This window comes from Ambystoma mexicanum, chromosome 7p (assembly GCF_040938575.1).
Source record: "Ambystoma mexicanum isolate Mex_15411 chromosome 7p, UKY_AmexF1_1, whole genome shotgun sequence".
NCBI lineage: Eukaryota > Metazoa > Chordata > Amphibia > Caudata > Ambystomatidae > Ambystoma > Ambystoma mexicanum.
Window position 1 is genome coordinate 888102134 of NC_090939.1, and position 21042 is coordinate 888123175.

General features: G+C 46.1%; 1 protein-coding gene across 5 annotated transcripts in view; it reads right to left on the reverse strand.

The window, feature by feature from the left end:
• TFDP1 (transcription factor Dp-1) overlaps positions 1 to 21042 on the reverse strand; it is a 774278-nt gene that overhangs the window by 314056 nt on the left and 439180 nt on the right. For all 5 annotated transcript variants that reach the window (XM_069637131.1, XM_069637133.1, XM_069637132.1 and 2 more), the window contains exon 7: positions 9003 to 9146. In XM_069637131.1, the coding sequence (XP_069493232.1) occupies positions 9003 to 9146 (144 nt within the window). The remainder of the gene's footprint in view (positions 1 to 9002; positions 9147 to 21042) is intronic.

Here is a 21042-nt window from a genome sequence, read left to right on the forward strand (position 1 = left end):
AGTCTTTACATGTCCTTGCCTTCCTTTCTTGTGGTTAATGTCTTTTCTTTACCCCCTTAGATGAGCGGAGGTTCGGTGTGTGCAGCTTGGATCGAGCTCCTGCCGGAATGGAGGACGCAAGAGCGTACTACGATTTGGTAGGCAAGTGCGGCGCTGTTTTGCCTTTTACTTGCTAACCTGTACTCTTTCTTCCTTTTCAGGTCATGGTCTTTCTGGTGTGCGAGGTGTTCCAGAACGATGCCGGCCTAGAGATGCCCAACCAGGTGAGGTTCTCGTGGTGACTGAGGCTTGCACCGTAAGTAACTTGTTTTAACGTGGTCTTTCTCTCTCCCCCTCCAGGTTGCTTCGTTCCGGTGCGTTCGCGGTTTCCCGAAGATGCCAATGGCTGGATGAATAACCGCGAGCAGCAGAAGCATGGACAAAAGTCGGGCAGAGGCAGGATGGAATTCGCAGGTAAGTAGAGTCTAATAATGATGTTGTCTCCTCTGCAGGTCCGTTGTTTCAAGGATCGCCAGTATCAGGACACTGGACCCGGTGAGCGTCACGCTGCTGGCTGCAGAATAACGTGAAGCGTGTTCTGTAACTTGGGTGTGGTTTATCCCTCTCGAAGAGTAGTCCAGGTAAAGTAGTCCCCGGCTACCACACCCCAAAACACTAACGCACAGTCTGGTTCTAGGAACTAGACTGTGTGGGTGCCTCCATGTTGGCTGCAGGCCCCAAAGAAAAGTAGTCCCTTCAAGGATGTTTCCCATTCTGAACATGAGCCTGGCGCCCAAGGTGCCAGGACTGACTCCAAGAGAGTCCTGGAAGATAGTGCAAGGCTCCTGAAGCCCCAATGGAACCCAGAGTCCTGACCCTACCTGACATGTGGGCATGCCAGTGGGGTTTTGGGTCAAGGGTCGTGACAGATGTGTATCAGTCCTCCATCCTTCTTGAGAATAAAAAAAATACCGTGAATACCAATCCTTGTTACTCTCCGCCACAGGCACTGGTTCTATAGCGCTTTTCTCTAGCAGGGTAAAAAATCTCCTGCACAAGGAGCGGATCCGGAACCTTCAGAGAGTGCTTCCCAGGTTGATTGTTTTGAGGCTGTTGCAGAAAAGGAAGGCAGTAGCCGTGAGCGACTGTACCCATAGCCCACGCATCTGAAGAAATGGCTTGCCACTCTTCTAGATGCTGAGACAGCCTGCCCCCTACTGGTGAACAATGAGTCAAGGCCTGCAAGCGGTTTTGAAGCGGCAGCACCAGATGGCAAAGAGGCTGCTGCTTGAGCAGCTTTGACACCTCTACCTCGTACACCATGAGAAAACGTACGTTGGCCCTTTTGACTGGCCATCCCCTCTCGCCCTTCCAAATGAGTAGTAGCGAAAAGAACCACCCCTCCATTGCTGTCCCCTTGGACGAAAAGGCGGAGGTTGTCTAACAGCTGCACCCAAAGATTTGGCAGCTGCTTTGGAGGTCTGCAACTTCAAGGCTCTCGTCAGCTTTGCTGCCAAACAGATGAGACCCGTCAAAGGCATGTTGAGAATACTAGCCTGCACACATGGTGCAAATCTGGACATCCGAAACCATGCAAACCTGCGCATCACGGTGCTCCTAGCCATGGACCTGCTGACACTATCTGCAGTGTCCAACCCAGACTGAAGGGATTCACACATGGCATCCTTGCCATCCTACACAATAGCTAAAAAGCCATCCTTTTCTTCCCCTTTGGGAATATGCTTGGCCGCTAAAGAGATGCAATTCCACAGAGTCTGCAAAAACGTTGCTAAGGCACAGGTGGAGTTGGCAGATTTCAACGCCATACTCCGAGCAGAAAATAACTTGCATGCCCATCCATCCATGCGCTTATCGTCCCGATCAGGAGGGATGGTAGGGTACGCTGCCTGGTTCGAGGTGGCCGTAGTCGCTTGCACCATCATACTCTCCGGAGTGGAGTGTGGACAGGTAGCCGGGGTTGCTACTGGATGGGCGGTATTTCTTAGTTAATGACTTTTTCACTGCCAGAATAGTCTTCAGGGCGTTCCAAGTAGCAGCCACACTCTTTTGCAACGCCACATGAAATGGCATACCAGGTCAGTGGACAAACCCAGATCCAAAATACCTGTAAGATCATCTTGGTCAAACTGCACCAGAGGCCTGGACCAACCTAGGTAATCCACAACTATCAACATTAGTGTCCGATAAGAAGTGTCGGCATGATCCCCCGGATCTGGCTTGCCGAACTCTCTCAGGGGAAGTGTCAAGGCCACTGGCATCATGCAAAGACTGACAGATCCTCCATCCGACTCTTCAGAAATGACAGTCCGGAACACCAGGTGTCCCATACGGAAGACCAAAAGAGCGAACCTCCTCATCGGACCTTTCTTCGTCCTCATAAATGTCCTGGAGGGACTTAAAGAAGTCCTTCCTTGGGAGAGGAGTAAACCTCTTTTCAGCAACAGGCTTCAGATTTAAAAGTAGCCTTCCTTGGAGGGTCCACAGTCACAGGGACCTCCACCGGTAAATTCCGCCCAGATGGCATTGAAGCTGTCTGCGTCGATGGCTTTGGGGGCCTGACCGGGGGCAAGGACCCGACAGGCATGGTGTTGACGTCTTCAAAGGCTTTGATGATTTTGCAGGCTTTGCCGGCTTGGCCAGAGACAAAGACAGTGACCTGGACCTGGTACATCTCCGGTGATCACCCATGCCTATCCCATACAGGACCTCGAAGGCTTGCAATGTTTATCACGCCATCCACCCGGGCCCGAAGGCACGCGATTATCCGTCCGAGACCGTTCCCTGCCGGCTTCGTCAGAAGGCACAGACAGAACTGTGCCCTGCTACTGAAATAGCTGCAACATTTGCACCCGGAAAGCATCCCACTTCCCCGGGATCAAGGATTTGGTGGGGCAGGTCACCCTTTTCAGTGAGGCGCCATCCGAAGAGGAGGAAGGAAGGCGAACGATGACACTGCTTCCTGGACCGCCTTGACGAAGATTAGTGGCGCGAACCACTGCAGGACCTGGACCGCTTGGACTTCTTCCAACGAGGAGAGTCCCCTCTCGACTCGTCGGTCGAAAGACCCACCGACTTAGATTTACGTGGCTTGGACACCCTGCCTACCTTCAATTTTCCCTTTCATTCCTGCAAGGCCTTGGCAGTCAACAACTGGCACTTTGAACCGTCATCTGTATTGTGGCCCTCGCCAAGGCAACAAATTGGATGCAGGTCTGATCAACATCTTGGATCTGCAGCCCGACATTTCTTGAAACCAGACCACGGGGTCTTCAGGTTAGAAGACATAATACAGTAACTTCACAGTAACCGCGAAGTTTGCAGAAAAAACAGAACTGAGGCTACGGGCGCTGCGTGTGCTACTTATATCAGATGAAGTCACACTCAATGGAGGCCTTCGAGGGACATCGACCCGACAACATCGATGCAGGGCGCCCACTGCCGAATTCTTTTCTCCAAAGCAGCACAGCTGTGGACATTACATGTCAGATGATGAATACGTTTGAGGACACAATCCATTCGAAATGTAACTGATTTAGCATGCCCGTCAATGTGGGTCTGGGTCCGTTCGAGCTTATCCACAAAGCAAGACATGCCTTCTATCATAGACATATGACTGGCCCCAGACTCATTGTCTTTCAGAGGGTAAAGGGTCTATCTGAATGATTCCAGTTTCCTTATACCCTACATCAGATTCCAATCAAGTTTCACAAATAGAGTTCTCTTCACTGCACACTTCCAATTAACTGTTATGGAGACTAACACCATTTAATTGCCAACACGTCATGCAATTCAGTAAGCAGGAAAATTGATCAACGAGTTGGCCCATCCTAGATCATGGTAAGACTTTAGAGAATCAGTTAAATTGTGAAAGATTTTGATGAGTTGCAGGACGACCAGGAAGTGATTGATGCTTATGTTAAGCCTAGCATTCAGCAGGATATTTCACCTGAATAAGAGTGTCTTAACCCGAATTTTAACTAAATGCTACTCTTAAACATCTGCCTTGAACAAATGTTAAAATTGAAATGGGTGACCTACTTAAGCCTGAACCTTACTTTTCAACTGGGAAACTCCTACTGGAAAATTAGCAGATAGCTGGGTAGGTGGGAGTTACTGCAATATTTTGTGGAACCTTCATGTTCAAACTATTGGTGGAGAACAGACTAACATTTATCCAGAGTAAAGGGCCACTTTACTCTACCACTACACTGTGCTGCAATTCTTTTTTTCATCTTTATTTAATTTTTAAACCATCAATAACATCAAAACATGTTGGCGGGGTCATAAAAATAACCGTTTACATAACACTTTCTTTACCAAACAACAACTGTCAGTGAACAATAACTTTCAACATCAAGTCCGCCCACATATTTTAATTAAACCATGACAACACAAACACTTGCACACAAACACAACTACAAACAAAACATTACACACCAACCCCCCCTCCCAAAACTCATTACACAAGTTTATCAAGTCCTAATAGACAGTTACTAGGTACTATACTAAATGTAGTGTGGCTAACGCTGCACATTGCCCTCCCCACCATTACACTAACACCTGCCCGCATTTTCACCACTATATCCTCATCTATGACGACTTTAAATAGTATAGCTACTCTTCCCATCGTAACAGCTACATCCTCTCATAAGCTTAGCCCACAGCAAGGACCTTCCATCCCACAGACCCCATGTAATACCGCTGATAGAAATAGTAGACTGCGTGCACGCTTATCCAAACTGTATGAAATACCAGTCAAACAAGTAGATAGACTAAAGATAGACTAAACCACTTAATAATGAGCCTACCCCATAAAGTATCTACAGAGTCAAATATAGGCCTGACTAATTCCAAAAGACCTAAACCTAATTCTGCCATGCATATTAGTAAAGACACTTCTCGATCCAATTTACCATATGTGTCAGAAACCCCTCTACCAAACCTTAAAGGGGCCCTAATAAATGCAAGATCCCTAGTCGCACACACGACTGAGATATCTGACATCATCCTAGCAGATAACCTTGACTTCTTGACCATTACAGAATCCTGGTTGCATGATGCCGCAGGCCCTGCCCTCTCTCTTGCAGTGCCCGACGATTATACAATCCTGAGAGCAAATAGACATGTCTCTCGAGGAGGAGGCATGGCAATTATTGCTAAAACTAACCTTTCCAAGAGATAAGCCACTTCACCTACTCTGAAATCTTGCAAATGCCCATCAGTCAAAATACCTACTTCCTACTCCCAAACTCTGAATATTCATCTCATCTATAGACCACCAGGCCCGATAGGAACCGTCTCTGAAGATATTTCCATGTCTCCATAAAACAACCTAAAAAAATACTTCTCAAACCCTAGTGTTAGGTAATTTTAACTTGGCTTTTATCGATACTAAGGATCTCCAATCCACTGCCATTGCTAATATTCTGAACGAACTTGGCTTCACCCAGAAAGTTAACCTACCTACAAAGGACAAACCCTTGATTGGATTGCCGAATACAACTAATGTTTCCATCACTACCATATCCCCTCAAATTTGGAATGACCACTATCTTCAATCATTCACATTGGCAACTATGTCGGCTATAGTTCAGACTACACTGCTTGCCCCATCTACTTTAACGAGGAACAAAAAAAATATTACAGTAGACAAATTACTTCCTTACATCCTACCCAACCTCAACTCCTTACCTTATAACATGGACCCTAACTCTGTAGTTGAAGAATATAATAAAGTCATGACCACTGCCTTTGATGATATTGCCCCTCTCAAATTAAGGCAGAAACTGCTTTGAGACTCCTACACTAAGCAGAAAATAAAACAAACCTCATCAATATCTCAACTCAATATAAGACATCCTCCAGGCTAAACAGGAGACGTATAATAACAGAATATCACAGGATAAATCCAGCACTAAAGAACTGTTCAAAATCTTTAAAAGAACTAGAAACACCCATTTTACTGCAAGAAAACTGTACTAAAGACAAAATCTGGTGCACTGACATTCAGCACGCATTAACCAACAAAGTCTCTAATCTACAAACCAAGATTGCCCAAAAGAAAGCCTCACTAGCACCTCTGTCCACACCAAACAATGTGCCGTTGCCACACTGCAAACAAGAAACTTGTTTCAGCTTCTCTAAAGTATCTGTTATAGAGGTGGAGAAGGTCATACTTGGTCTGAAACCATCTAATTTTAAGGGTGACCAATGTCCAGCACAACTTATCAAGGATGCTGCTAGAGAACTTGCACCCTTCATCTCTAAACTCATTAATGCTTCATTCACATCAGATACCGTCCCCAGTAATCTGAAACAATCATGGGTACTCCCCCCCCCCCCCCCCCCCCACCCTAAGAAGCAAACCCTTGATCCGACTATACCTACTAACTACAGGCATATAACGACTGCCATTCCTCTTAAAAATCTTAGATAAAGTGGCATACATTAAAATCCAGATTTTTCTGGAATACAACCTCTTACTAGGATCTCGCCAATCCGGTTTCCGTCCTCAACAAGGCACGGAAACAGACCTAATCGATCTTAAGCCCCAAATAGATGAACTCAGAGATAAGGGTCAACTAGCTCTACTCCTCCTCCTAGACCTCTCGGCTGCATTTGACTTGGTAGACCATAGGGTCCTATGCAGCCACTTTGACTCAGCAGTCCATTTGTCGAAGGAAGCCATAATATGATAGTCATTCCTGAGCAATAGGACTATGAGAGTCTTCTCACCCTCAGCATCAGCAGATCCTATCCCCATTACTTGTGGTGTACCCCAGGGATCCTGCATCTCGCCGACCCTCTATAATGTATTCAACAAGCCCCTCTTTGACGTAATGGACCATTTGGGTATTGCCTACACAAATTATGCAGACGATAGTCCAATCCTCCTACCTCTTAGCAGAGATTATGCCAGGGACCTGGCTTTGGTGAATAGAATTTATGGCATCGTTCAGTCATGGATGGCCACCCATGGACGCTGCCTGAACGATGATAAAACACAGCTCATCATCCTAGGCACCACGGCCCACTTGTCCAAATGAAATCTGGATTATGCATACTTCACCATTGACGGCAATGCTATCAAAGTAGCCAATGAGGTGAAGACCCTAGGCTTCTATCTAGATGCCACTCTAACCTTTACAAAACAAGTAAATTCCCTGGCATCTTCTGAATATACATGCAAACTAATAAGAGCAGGCAAACAATTTGTCTCCACGAACAGCTGTCTAATTCTCTCCAGAGCGCTCAGTCTCCAAATTGGATTATTGTAATGCCCTGTACATTGGTGCGAGCAAACATCATCCAAAAAATACAGGTTCTTCGGAATAACGCTTTGAGAGCAGCACTAAATATAACAAGAAAGGAACATATTTCCTCCACCAGGAGACAACACAAATGGTCATCTACTTTTGACAAAATTCGTCTCAAAATGGCCACCCTCATCCACAAATGTCTAAATATTAAAGCATTGCCTTGCTTAATGGATAGGATAACCAGAAAAACATCCCACAGACCTACCAGATCAGCCAATTCCAACTGTCTCCTTGTACCACGTTTTAAACTTTCCACCATTGGGGGATCCAGCTTCCCAGTTAATGCAGCACAACTGTGGAACTCCTTGCCCCCTCAAGAGAAGACCAAAGCTTTACTAAATTCAGACAGAACATGACCAATTGGTTGAAAGAGGATGACAAGTAAATTGCCGCAGCGGCCTATCACGCAGATGCCAGTTTAAACATTTTTGCTATACTCTGTACTTGATGTGATGCACCTAGTGGCCTTTCTGCTCATTCTTATTGTGTAATTTTGTGCATTTTTGACTCTTATTACTATGTACATAGTGAGCTTTGTAATTATTCCTTCATGTAAATGTATATGTTTTTATCTGATCCTGCTATGTACTTCTTTTTCCCCATAAGTAACCAAGCCTAACGTATTCTTATGACTTGTGCCCTGATACTCTTGGGTCTGGCGCGCACTATAAACAAAACATACTCCGCCAACCATAATGGTTTGTAAACTATTTTATTTGTATAGCGCTGCAGCCCACGGGCATCAGAGCGCGTTCCAAAAAGACAGGACATGAGGAAACAGTATGGGACAGTGGTGGAGCCACACATGTAGGTCAAATCAGGCTTAATGCATAGGTTTATAGGTGCCTAGCAGGGTGAAGCAACTTGAGTGGCTGCGCCATCAGCCCCTGGACCCAATACTCAATCTCAGACTGCTTTCAATAGGCAACAAGGTGAAAGTAGAAACCAGCACAGGGGAAAGTCTAAAAACAGTTTCAAAAGAACGATCACAAATTTTAATGAGCTACTTCAGCAAGAAGCCCAAAGCGGGGGTCAAAGGGAGGAGGGGGGCATTACCACTTCAGGTAATGCCTCGGGCACATAGTTAAAGGCCCGGGGGCATTACCTGAAGTGGCAATGCCGCCCGTGCGAGGGGCTTATTGCTATTAGTACCCCACCTCGAAAGACCAGGGTACTAAAAGCAATTGTCAGAGCGTTTTGCAACTGAAAATACATTTTAAAAAATGGCTGTCAAGGAAGGGGAAACTAAGTCTGTTCTACCTTTGCATGGTGGCCATTGAAACCAGTTTAAAAAAAAAAAAAAGGGCGAAGGGACTTAACATAGTCCCTTCTTCCTTTCCATGGTGGCGTGTCACAAATCGGGAGCAGACACGCTGGGGACAAGTGTTCCTGCATGTCCTCTCCCAAAAAGGATCCAAAAAGGCAAAAAGGAATGGGGAGGGAGGAATCTGTGGAGAGAGGAGCCAAGGAGGAAGGAGGGGCGCTCTTACCTTGTTCCCGGCGGGGAAGATGGCGTGTTCCAGCCCTGAGGCAGCTCAGGGCGGTGGGATCATCGCTTGGTAATGCCCCGGTTCCGAGCCTCTTCATTGGCAGGGAGGCTGCGTTCACACCCCCCTCCTCCACTGGGTACTAATGCTTATTAAAACAGTAACTTCTCAACAAGCACACATCTATTAATCTTACCTCCAAATTTTGACATTCCTGAGCAGAATTAGTAGGCAGACCAATCCATTTAATTTCTTTCTTTTCTTTAGAGATTATGTTCATTGCCATAAGCACATTTAAGGCATCGTAGACACGCCGTCTTATGTTTTTCTGGTCGTATGCCTGCCATAAACAGAATTATTAAGCAACGCTCCATGGGATCGCTTGCGCAAATGGAGAACATCACAAAGACACACAATACTTTTGTAATACACATTTATCTTTCTGAAACTGCCCTCATGTGAACATTCCATTGTTCATACATCTTAGAATGTACCCTCCGAATTTTGATCCAAGATCTGCTTTGGCTGAAGCTAAATGAATCGAGGGCTGTTCCATGTGTTTTAACCACACAAATTGTCCATGCAGCATTTACTTACTTACATTTTGTACTGATATTATGTGGTAAAATACAGGTGACAACCCCCAACATACACCCATATACACTATTCCAGACAAGCTTTGGTGCTTTGAGATCACTATAGTGATTTTGCGCAGTGTACAAGATCTCTAATATAGCGTAAATGACAACATACCATTAGCCTTTCCACAGAAATCAGAGCATAGATCAGCAACTCTAGATAAAACCTGTTTTTTGATTCCCACTATATCTTCAGAACGCATGATAAGGATTTCATGGGTTTACTGGAGTACAAACTAGGATGATCTGGCAGCCTACTCAATTACTTCCGTCACTGTGCCACAGCACCCAACAGGGATCAATTAATCACCAAGTGCCATTTTTGGAACAAAGTGAATGAATTTATCCCCGCTTCCCAAGAGGGAGCCCCCACCATGTGAGGGATGATATTCGAGAGAAAATGTGTCTTTAAGGAAAAGTAACCAATCCACTGAGACAAGTGGATTGAAATGAGAATGTGTGTCATGTAGAGAACAAAGACCAAGAGAGCAGTAAGTCTCCATGCAGGGGAGGTTCTCTGCGGATGTGAGCCTGGGAAGAGGCAGAGCCATCTCGAAACACCCAACCTGTACATTCCAAATTTGCTGGGAAGCAAGGAGAACGAACACTGAACTGTCAGCATACCAGAGAGCCTGAGAGGAGAAGAAATGAAAGTTACTCTGCAGTGACTAGAGTACTCCTAGTCCTAAATCCCCTTTCCTCCATCCTTGTGGGCATCCGCAGGCATGGGGTTGGTACCGGACCATTTGGCAGCAAACAAAGGGAGCGTCCCAATTAAATTAAGTATGGCGCGCCGGGGGAGTGGCTGTGAGCATGGTACCGCCCACTGGCCCCTCCGTCCCCTTCTGACATCGGAAGCTTGTAAACCTGAATATGCTGTTATGTTAGCTTCTGGCATAGGAGGGTGGGACGTATGGAGGAAAGGGAAAAAGGACTACGAGTGCTCTAGTGACTATGGGGAGTAACTGATTACTCATACGTCCCGTCCCCTTTCCTCCATTCTTGTGGACGATTTCACTGAAACAAGAGAACTGGGTGTAGCTGACAATTTAACTGGGGGCAAAGAGGTTCCGGAGAACCGCCTGTACAAACTCTGCATGCCTCCTGGAACTGGTGTCCAGAAAGTAGTGTTTGCAGAACACGGATGGCATGGTTTAAGTCGCTGCCTTGCCGATTACCTCCCAGGAGGCGTGCCTTTGGAAAGCTACGGCCGTCGCTTTGGACCTTATGTGCATAGATACTTGGGGGCAACATTTTGCCTGTGGCCACGTAGGGCTACCAAATAGCCGGGACCATCCAGCAGGCGAAGGAGGCCTTGGATGCTTGGGTACCCGGGGCAGAGCCAACAAACTTTACAACAGCTCCTCCGACCTTCTGAATTGTTTTGAAAAGGAGTGGTAAAACTTAAACACCATCGGCAGATCCAAGGAATGGAATGCTATTTCCACATCAGACTGTAGACTAGGGAAGAACACCAGAAGACATCTGATTCAGATGAAAGCACAAGACCACCTTGGGCAGGAATTTGGGATGACCCGCAAAATCTCCTTATTGTGAAACACAGTGAAAGTCTCACTTGACAGTGCCTGCAGCTCACTAACACTATGTGCCAAGGTGGGCGCCACCAGCAGAACCGTCTTGCGCGTTACCCACTTGATGTCGGCTGAAGCCATTGGTTAAAAAGGCTTATGCTGCAAGGCCACCAACACCACATTGGAGTTTCATACAATGGGGCCAGTGCACCAGCGTGACCAATCTTGTTAAGCCCTTGAGGTACGCCTTGACCACCAGGTTGGCTGCTGAGAAAGTGTCATCCTCTGAGTTTTTGTAATCCTTGATGGACAGTAGATAAGTGCGGCAAGTATCCACTTGGACCCCCAGAGCAGGCCAGATGTGCTGAAAACCAGAGAACGTAGTGTAGGGAAAAGTGAGGGGGTCACACCCACCTCCTCGGCCCAATGGCAGAAACTCAACCACTTAGCTTTGTATTGGGAACTGTTAGGGAGAATTCTGTGTTTAGGCTGAATTTCCTAACCTAGTGAGTCCCCCCAGCAGCTTTGCTGGATTTTTGGGGTTTATTTTTTTCTCCTGCCAAGAGTGAGACTCTTTTACCCTCACTCTTGGGCATGATTTGAGTGCGTTTCTTTGAATCTAGATGTGTTTAATGGGCTATGGGGTCTTTTACTCCATAGGGCTTCATGTGTTTTTGTGATGTGTGTTACACAGCACCCTCAGTGCAGTGACACAGGGGTGTCATAGTGACCCCCAGTATAGACTCCATAACCTGGGACTGACTACTGTCTCCCAGGGCATGTAAAGTCACCATTGACTTTACTAGTCTTAAATTCTGAACAGAACCAGTACAAACCATCATATTGTGGATGTACTGGCTGGGGCAATTCGATTGCCCCAGGGTCTGTTAGTCGAGGGGGCACGTCTCCGTCCCCCCGATCGAGTTTTGGCTGGTGGCAGTGGATACTACTTTTTATATTCAACCGCAAATATTTTCCTATGGGATTTCCCATTGTTTTAGGCTACTATCTTTATTTAATTATTTACGGTAGCCTCGAACATATCGCCTGTTTATTTAATAAATATTAATTCTCCGGTTGGTATTTTTTGCCAAAACTTGATTCTAAAATGGCGTTTGTGTTCTCTTCTGTGACTCCAACCCAAGTCGAGCCCTTTGTTCCACTTTTTGGCGGGCTTCTCCACAGAAGCCCTCCAAAGTGGTGCCACTCTGTCTGGGGTACTTAGGAGGGGTGGAGGGGAATTTAGGCACCCTGGACTGAGTTGCCTAGGCAACTCAAGTCGCACTCCATCCTGATTGGCCCAAGTGGTGAGCCGGCCGGCTCATCACTTAGCATGTTTGAGTGACAGCTAGGCTGAGTGAATGGGGGTTTGCTGCATAAAAGCAGGGCTTTGGGGACTGGAACTTCAGAAGTCGCCACAGGACCTAAGAATCCGACAAGGGATAAGCTGAGCCGACCTGCCACGACACCACCACCGGTGGAGCTCTGCTGGACCGTCTCACCACTTTTTCCCAACGACAGAGGAGATCTCCGGCCGGAAAGTCTTCTTCCTTTGACTGGTGGGGATAACCAGTTTCACCGTCTTTTCGCCTTCCCAACGTACCTCGTGGCCGCCTTGCCTGTGCCAAGCACCCCGGCAACCGGGATACCACGTTTTACCACGACTGCGAAACAAAGTTACCACCTTTAACCGGAAAACTCTGCAGCTGGTTTCTTCCCTGGTAGTGCAACGACCTTCATCTTTCCTCCAAGTCGAGATCTTCTCTTCCCCTGGACAATGACGCGACTTGCACCCACTGCCAGGAACAACTGCCACCGCTGGAGGATCCTTCCCACTTAAGGTACCGTGTCCCGCCTGGCTTCCCTTGCTACCGACTGTACGGGGTAGATTTAGCCCCCAGCTTTCGAACCTGGTTTAGCCTGGGACACCCTGGCTAAACTTTCCTAAGCCTCTCTAAACTCTTTCTGAACTCTCTGCAAGACTTTCTAAGCCTAGAGTAACTGTGTGATCTTGGGCGCATTTGTGCTCTGCTCTCTTAGAGTGGGCCCAGCCTGTGGACTTTGGTTCACCAGTGACTTTTGCTCTTCTGCCTTGCTAACAGTATTCCTGAACCTTAGAGTGGTGTACCTTTCCATATTCTGTCTTTTTACCTCTCTTTCTCACAAACTTATTGGAGTGCCATCTAGTTAAGCGCTCACCTCTGTATGAAAATAAGTGGTGTTTTACTGTGACTTATCTGATAAGGAAAAAGGGGTGTATATATTACAATAGTAACTGTGTTTAGAATATTTTACAACAAGAGTGCTGGAGTGTTTCAGTGTGTTTTTAAGTAAATAATTATATACTTTGATACCAAAGCTCTGGTCGGTGTTTGCTTGTATTGTTGTATCTGAGTGCCTATTGTGTATACTTTGCATACTGCCTAACTCTTCTTGAGGGAAGTCCGACTGCTCAGCCACAGCTACCAGATAAATCTGGGTGGTACAGACTGCTACCAAGTGTGTTTACTGCCAACACCTGTAGTTTTAAATCTTTTGCAGTGGTCCCTAAGGGAACTGCACAGGTTTCTGCCTAACAAGAACAAGTGGAAGCCTTCCTGAACTCATGGATAATGTTCCAATTGCTCGCTGAGAATTACGTTGGGCAAAGCCTTAGCTGATCAGGAGCCAGGCCGAGGGTGCCAGCTTGCCCAGATCTGGGTGCCCCACTGACCTGTGCTGTTGCTTGAGGAAGCACTTGCTGAGGACTGAAAGATGGACAGGGCCTGTGTCTTGAGCTGCAGGAGGTCCAAAAACCACGCACTCGACAGCCAGTGAGGGGGCCATCAGAATTAATCTGTGTTAGGACAGTTTTTCTGAAGTCCAACTAAGGGATTAGTAAAACCATTCAAATAAGACAGTACAAGACACCACCCTTTGTGTAAGGCTGTACCACCCGAGTATATGGTAGTGTAGACAGAGTAGCCAGGCTTATTTTAGGAGGGAGAGAGAGCTGTAGCTTGGTACAAAGTAATTGTAGCATACATATGCTCCAAAGAAATACTGAAACACTATGTATTGTAAACATAAAGGGTTTATTTCAAAGTAAGCCAAGATGAATATGAAGTAAATAGGTACTATCACATTATATTTAACCACAATTATAAAAATACTATTCTTAAAGTACACAGACCAAAGCATAGATGTGGTTCAGAAAATCCAACAGTAATTATAGGGAAGTCAGAGCTCAAACACATTTGGTATAGGCCACACCTATTCATGGGGAGTAAAACCATATATTACTTTGATTACTTTCAGTAAAACAAGGGTAGTAGACCCTGTCAGTTACGCAGTAACACTCAGCAAAGAAACCAGATGATCAACAAACCCTGTTACCAGGATACTTTTCTTTTTTTTTTTAAACTGTGTATTGATTTCCAACAAAAAAGGAGACAATTCAACAAGTCCCGCTCCAACTCCCCTCCTTCTGTAGAACACTCCATTAACAGTTCGTTATAACAATTCCCAAACTCCCATACCCTCCCTCCCTAATCCCCAAACTCCCTTCCCCTAAATGTCAAAACTCAGCCCTCCGTCCCCATCCTTCCCTCCCCCGCCCCACCCAAATAAGGCACCGTTTTTCCGCCTCCCACCAGGCACAGCAGTCAGACACCAGACTCTCTTAATCCCGTAAGGTCAGGGACAATCCATCCCTCAACTCTAGCCTCGAATTCCCCCCCTCATCATAGCTCCTTCACCGCAACCAATTGTTCATGGCGGGCGCAAGTCATTATCCTTTGCCAGATCATTCAACCGTTGGGACCAATGAATCGTTCTCCCCTACATTCTCCTCAAGTTCTGCAATACTGTCACCTCCGCCAACCCCCCCATCTCCTCACATCCTTCCTCCATAGTTGGATTGCCAGGCCCTGGGGGGATTTCCATGCAATCGCCAATCGGCATTTTGCCAAGATTAGTAAAAAGCGACCCATTCTATTCCGTAGCCCGCTGCACTCCCCCATCCCCGCCCCCCCGGCAGAAGTCCCCACAAACAGGATACTTTTCTTAATAGTGGAACACAGATTCAAGGAACAGTTATACCTATAACTACATTTATGATCAAACAGTTCTACTAGGTGAGTAAGACCTTTTGGTGTAATACTCAATTCGTTCTTTTATTAGCTCAGTGGAACACAGACTAAGATAAGCAAGAACTTGTTACACTAATTTAGGATTGCACCAGGCAGACCAAGGTCAGCTAGCGACACCTAAAGAACACTAAGAATGGCACACATCTATTCTAGGCAGGTAAAACCTAATGTAATGTACTATTACAGTTGTTTTTCAGATCAGTGGAACACAGATTGAGGTAAGCAATAACTCCAACCTATTTTAGGCTGGCACACAGCTAACTCAAGGTAAGTAAAACCTATATACTTTTTAAAGGAGCTACCAGCAACTTAAAGGTAGGCATACATCTAAGACTGTTTTAGCATCTGTATAAAACAGACCAGGGAAAGCAAAATCCAATGTTCCACTTTATGAATGACTCAATGTTAATCTAGGTAGGTAAAACCCAAGGTGACTTATTCTAAACAGGCTATGCAGCAAGTTAGGGAAAGCAAGACCCAATTGGGGCACTCATACATTTATATCCTAACAGGAATAGTAAAGTGAAAAAGGCACAACCAATTCACAGGTGAGAAAAATAACCTTATATATACACTTTTCAGAATGGCACCAACACACAATCAAGGTAAGTAAGAACTTGTATAACTGTTCTCTCAGTTACAGTTACCAACTCTTTCACAAGTACGTACTTCTCAAACACTTGTTATTCTTTTCAAGACAAAAATCTTCACTTATCCAGTCCACCGCTATTCTATTGCATGAGTTCACTCAGTAGCAGAAGAGGAACCCTACTGGCCTAGGTGCCAATAGTAGGCAGGCTGAGAAACTTCTGTTGCAGGCAAAAGTCAGCGATCATGTGGAAGACTGCTCAAACAAGTATATTTCACTTTAAAGTTAGTTAGGGTCCAGGGACTTCTGAGTAGACACCCGATGAGGATCCCAGCAGTGGGTGAACCTGAGGGGACTCCCAATCCCAGAAAACACCCCAAAGCTTTACCTTAAGCCTGTGTGATTTCTGTAAGTAAATACTCCAGCCAACACAGTACCTTACCACGGAAGAAGAGAGCAGCAAGAAAAATTCAGGATCTGCAGCCAAAAACTCGGTTGATGAACTCCTTTACCATGAAGACAGGACACTGGAAGGGCTTTTGCAGCAGTGACCACAGTGAAGGCTCTAGGCATGGTTTAATCAGCACAGAAGAGGTTGCAACGGGAGGGTGGTGGGGGACTTCAGGATCTGCAGCTAAAAACCTGGTCGCTGAATTCCTTGTCATGAAGACTGAAGGCAGGACACTGGAAGTGCTTCTGCAGATGGGATCAACGAGAAGGCTCTAGAAAAGAGTTTCTTCACAGCGGGATGCGGCTCTGGTTTTGGCACCCTTTTCAGAAGACGGAATGTCGCTGGTCGGATTCACGTCACTTGCAAGGTCCAGCACTCTGTTGAGGGGACTTTGACTATTCACATCTCTGGAGGTCCTGCAGGATGTCACCCAAGTGTTCGCTCGATTCGGAAGACTGCACCGCACAATTGAGGTCCCAGGGTATTGCAGCCCGTAAGGTCGCAGCACAATGTGGAATGGCTCAAAATGCAAGTCTGGAGTCTAGTGGATATCACCAGGCTCTCGTTCAGGCTCATCCTTTTTGGGATCCCCAGGTTGTTTGGAAGGAAATAACAGCAGGCTCTGGTTACACAGCAGGCTCTCTGGTAGCTGGAAATCTATACGGCCGCAATTTCTTCCTCTTCCTCCTCTTCGGTTTCAGCTCCAATGGTCGACTTGTCAAGCAGCTTCTAGATTCAGAGTTTTTATCAGAAACTACAGCACAACCTCTGCATTCTCTCCCTACATTTTATAGCAAGGGCCGGTCTGGCTGTCCAATCAGGACAGTCACCTCCCCCACTGGGAGTAGTTTCCTTTCAGGCAATGTGGAAGACCAAGGGCTGCAGAGTTTGACTCCTCCCTCACTTGCTGCCTTTCCAGACACTCTGGAGCCTGGGCGGGGAATCCACAGAATTCCCACCCAAGACAAAACATCCACTTCTGTTGTTACTGCCTAGAATGGCAGGGGAAGACTTTAGAAACAGCAAGCATACAAGAAATGGCGAAAAAAGGAGGCCAGCATTTTAGAAAAAGTGTAGCCCTTCTGTGCATTAACAGCCTGCGAGTAATAAAGACTAAAAGTCATAAGTGAAACCACTGCCAACAGCCACTCATGTAAAACTTGCAATTGTAAATTATAGAGCTACCCTTTTACAAGGAGATGCAGGAATACTTAAAATTGCGATTAAAAGATGCCTGTTCCTTCTGGGCTACAGTGAATTCACTGAATCCCCCAGCCTCTTGGTCAACTGAAAGCAGTCTCAGCGAGTGTGTGGGTAAAGCATTTAGAGGACCTGTTTTCTAGAAATCCAAGTAGAAATTGAATGTGGCAACTGGATTATAAAACCCGATACCAAAGCATTTTGTGGCATGATAAAGAAATCAAAGACTTCAGTGGCCCCCAGGCCGAATTGCCTTAAAAATGAGGTCCTGAAGGAAGATCGATACTTGTCCCAATTTATAAGAAAGGGTACAAGCTGGACCCTAAAAGTTCCAGGCCAATCACCCTCCTAGATGTGGAAAGAAAATCTTCTCCGCGGTCCTGCTATGACAGTTGGAGGACTGGGCCATGTCGACAGGGAGATTGGATAGATTCCAAACTGGTTTTTGCAGGGGGAATTCAACAAAGATCAGTGGTGAAGTCAAAGTTCCAGGAGAGGACCCATGCAGAGCGTAATTCATGCACGTATGTGGCTTCTATTGATCTCTTGGCAGCTTTTGATAGAGTCGACTGAGCTAGACACTGTCAAAACTAGAGAAATGGTGTCTCCTGCAGGGTCTCCTTAGGCTGATCATTGGCCTGCATGAAAACTCATGATTCTAGGTCTGTCTAAATGACACTAAATGCAGTGGAATGCGCCTCATTTTGAGTCTGGCATACTGGATTTTTCGGACACTAAAAGGCCATGATCCCCAACAAGTGGTAAGAACCACCACGCTGAGGTTGCCCCATTCGACAAGAAGTGGCGTACCGCCTTCCGGAGACACTTCAACCTGACGGGCATGGGGAAGACCCTCGGTCAGTCATTGTGACCCACTTGACCCCCAGAAACAAGAAGTCCTGCAAGGGGTAAAGCTGCAACTTCTTTTGGTTGGAGAAACCCAGCTGGTAGAGCATATCTGCCAACCTCTGGCAGGAGTGGAGGGCTCCCTCTGGAGAGCTGGCTCTCACCAGCCAGTCGTCCAGATAAGGGTAGTAGTGGCCTCCAACCAAAGGCGGCCAACCACCGCGTTCATCAGTTTAGTGAACACACAAGGGGCCGCATTGAGGCCAAACAGGAGCACCTTGCGTTAGGCAAACTTTGTATGCAGTAGCCTCTGGGAACACTACAAACAACTCGGACTACAGCTATAGGAAACCCAACCTTTGGTACATGTCTGTACTACACAGTTTTTGTAGCGTGTTGAGCAGCCAGGCTCCTGTAAAGACAGTTACAAGTATCCAAATAAACTCTTGCACTCAAGGTTTCTTGAATAAACAATTATTAATTTATTTATCAGTCAGTTAGAATATGCCTTTTTCAGAAGGGAGCAATATAACAGTAACATTCAAATACACTTCATGAAATACACACACTCTATATCTCTAAATCAGTATATACCCTTTTGGGATGGCCCAGACACTAGCTACATACTCCGGTGACTTCAGTTGCTAAGGTGCTGGGGACATTAATAGATCACTGTTGCCTTTAGAATCATATAGTAATAAGTCAAAAGGAAGAATATTTAGAACATACACGAGAACACAAATATTCTTAAGCAGGCAAATACTTTCAGATCCCCCAATAAGAGTAATTCAGTGAAAAGAGGTTAAGCCAAAGTCAATAGGCAAAAGTCTATATGAGCTGAAGCACTTCTTTGTAGGTAAGTAGAACGTCTTTGTACAGTGTTTTAGAAGTCTTTGAAGAAAAGAAGAATCAACTGTAGGGCCACCAGCTGATCAGACGTGTGAGTAGTAGAAGATGCAAGCAACTCTACAGTAAGAGGTAAGTTCTCTCAGACTTTACAGTACCTTTAGAATGAAGAAAAGTGCAGCAGATGACTTAGTTTCCCTGTGCAGCTCTGCAGCTCTCACTGTTCCTGCGCCTCAGTCGTGGGGACAAGAGGGAGGACTTCTGGGGACTCCTGCACTGCAATAGGACGGTCACCGCTCGCAACAGCCAATCTTCAATTTAGTGCCTGTTCAGTGTTTCAGCTCCTCACCTCTACCCCAAATAGCAACACTGGTTCCTGGCTATCGAGATGGACTTTCCTTGCTTCTGGGGTCCCACACACTGTTGAGGGGGCTCGGGCTCAGTCAGTCCCGCTTCTGGAGGATCTTCTCGGAGCTCTAGGCCCATTGAAAAGCAAGACAAACAATCTGGTATTCCTCTCCCTGGCTATATGGTTTCCAGCAGCAAATCTGTGGAAATTCACCCAGCTCCGAGAAGGATGTCCAGGTGGCTTACTTTGGAGTAGATTGGTCCCACCAACTAAAAAAGGGAGAAGCAGTCCTTGCAGGGGCTTCTCGGTCCATATGAATTTGGGATTTCAGCACAGCAGCAGGGCTTCACCAAGCAAACCAATGATCCAGGAGTTGCATCAGGCGTCATCTTCAAGTTCTTCGGTTCCTTTGTCCAGTGGTCGACTCTGCCTTCCAAGCCAAAAGCCTCACCTTTTATTCAGTTCTCTCCCATTCATTCCTTCCTAGACGTCAGTCACCCAGCAGGATGGCTATCCTTACCGGAGAGCCAGCTGGCCAATCACCACAGAGTGCATTTGGGTCTCCTAGGAGACTAAGCACAGGGAGTTTCAAGCACCTCATTCACTTCCTGCCTACCCCAGACATCCTGGACCTAGAGGCGGGCTTCACTTGTGAATCCCGCCAAAGGCAAAGTGAACAACGAGACCAAACCTGGTTTGGCACACACAGTAAATCTCAAGAAGGACCTTTCCACAAGGAAATGGCAAAAAAAGAAGACCAGGGCCATTTTGACAAAAATGGCACCCTTGGGTGCTTTACTACAGCTGCGAACGCAGCACGCGGTAAATGCACACCATGGTAGTTAAAACGAAACCACTGCCACCAACCATTCTGTGAGAAAAGGGTAACAAAAACATGTTACATGAGACGCTAGACAAAGGGGATACTAGGTAACCCCTCAAGCACCCTCTTGTAAGATAGGGTGTGCTGGGTCTAGAAAGTTACAATGGTAAGTAAAGTCAATTTCACTTTACTGCTCTGGGAAACGGTATATCCCAGAGAAGGTATTTCAACCTTTGGGAAATCTGAAAGACTTCCCTGTGCCACTGCACTGAAGGTGCTGTGTGACAATGTAAAAGATGATGCCTATGGAGTTTGTCAGACTCAACAACCAAAAGAAACAGACAAAATCACATTAAAATACAGGAGAGAGTGGGGAAAAAGATTCTCACTCGCTCCAGGTAAAAAAATAAAAAAATTTTTTTTTAAAAAAATCAAGTCCTCAAAATCCAGCAAAGTTTCTGGGGGTCTCTAAGATGGAGGGAATTAGCACATTTGGGAATTCTCCCTAACACCTTGTATTGGAAGTGGTGCAACATAATTGTTAACTGCAGAAGTTTGATGCGGCTGAAAGATGGGGACATGTAGATCAGCATCTTTTAGGTCCAAGGAACAGATCCAGTCTCCTGCGCACAGAGACTGATATGCGAGCTGGCACTATCAACTTGTAGCACTCGAGGGGGAGCAAAATATTGAGGAAAGAAAGATGGAGGAAAGCCTGGCTGTTCTTGGGCACTCCAAAAATCCTGGACTAATATCCGGATACCCTGTCAAGAGGAAGCACCGGTTCCAATGCCTGCATGTTCCACAACTGTAAAATCTCCCTTATTAGAGC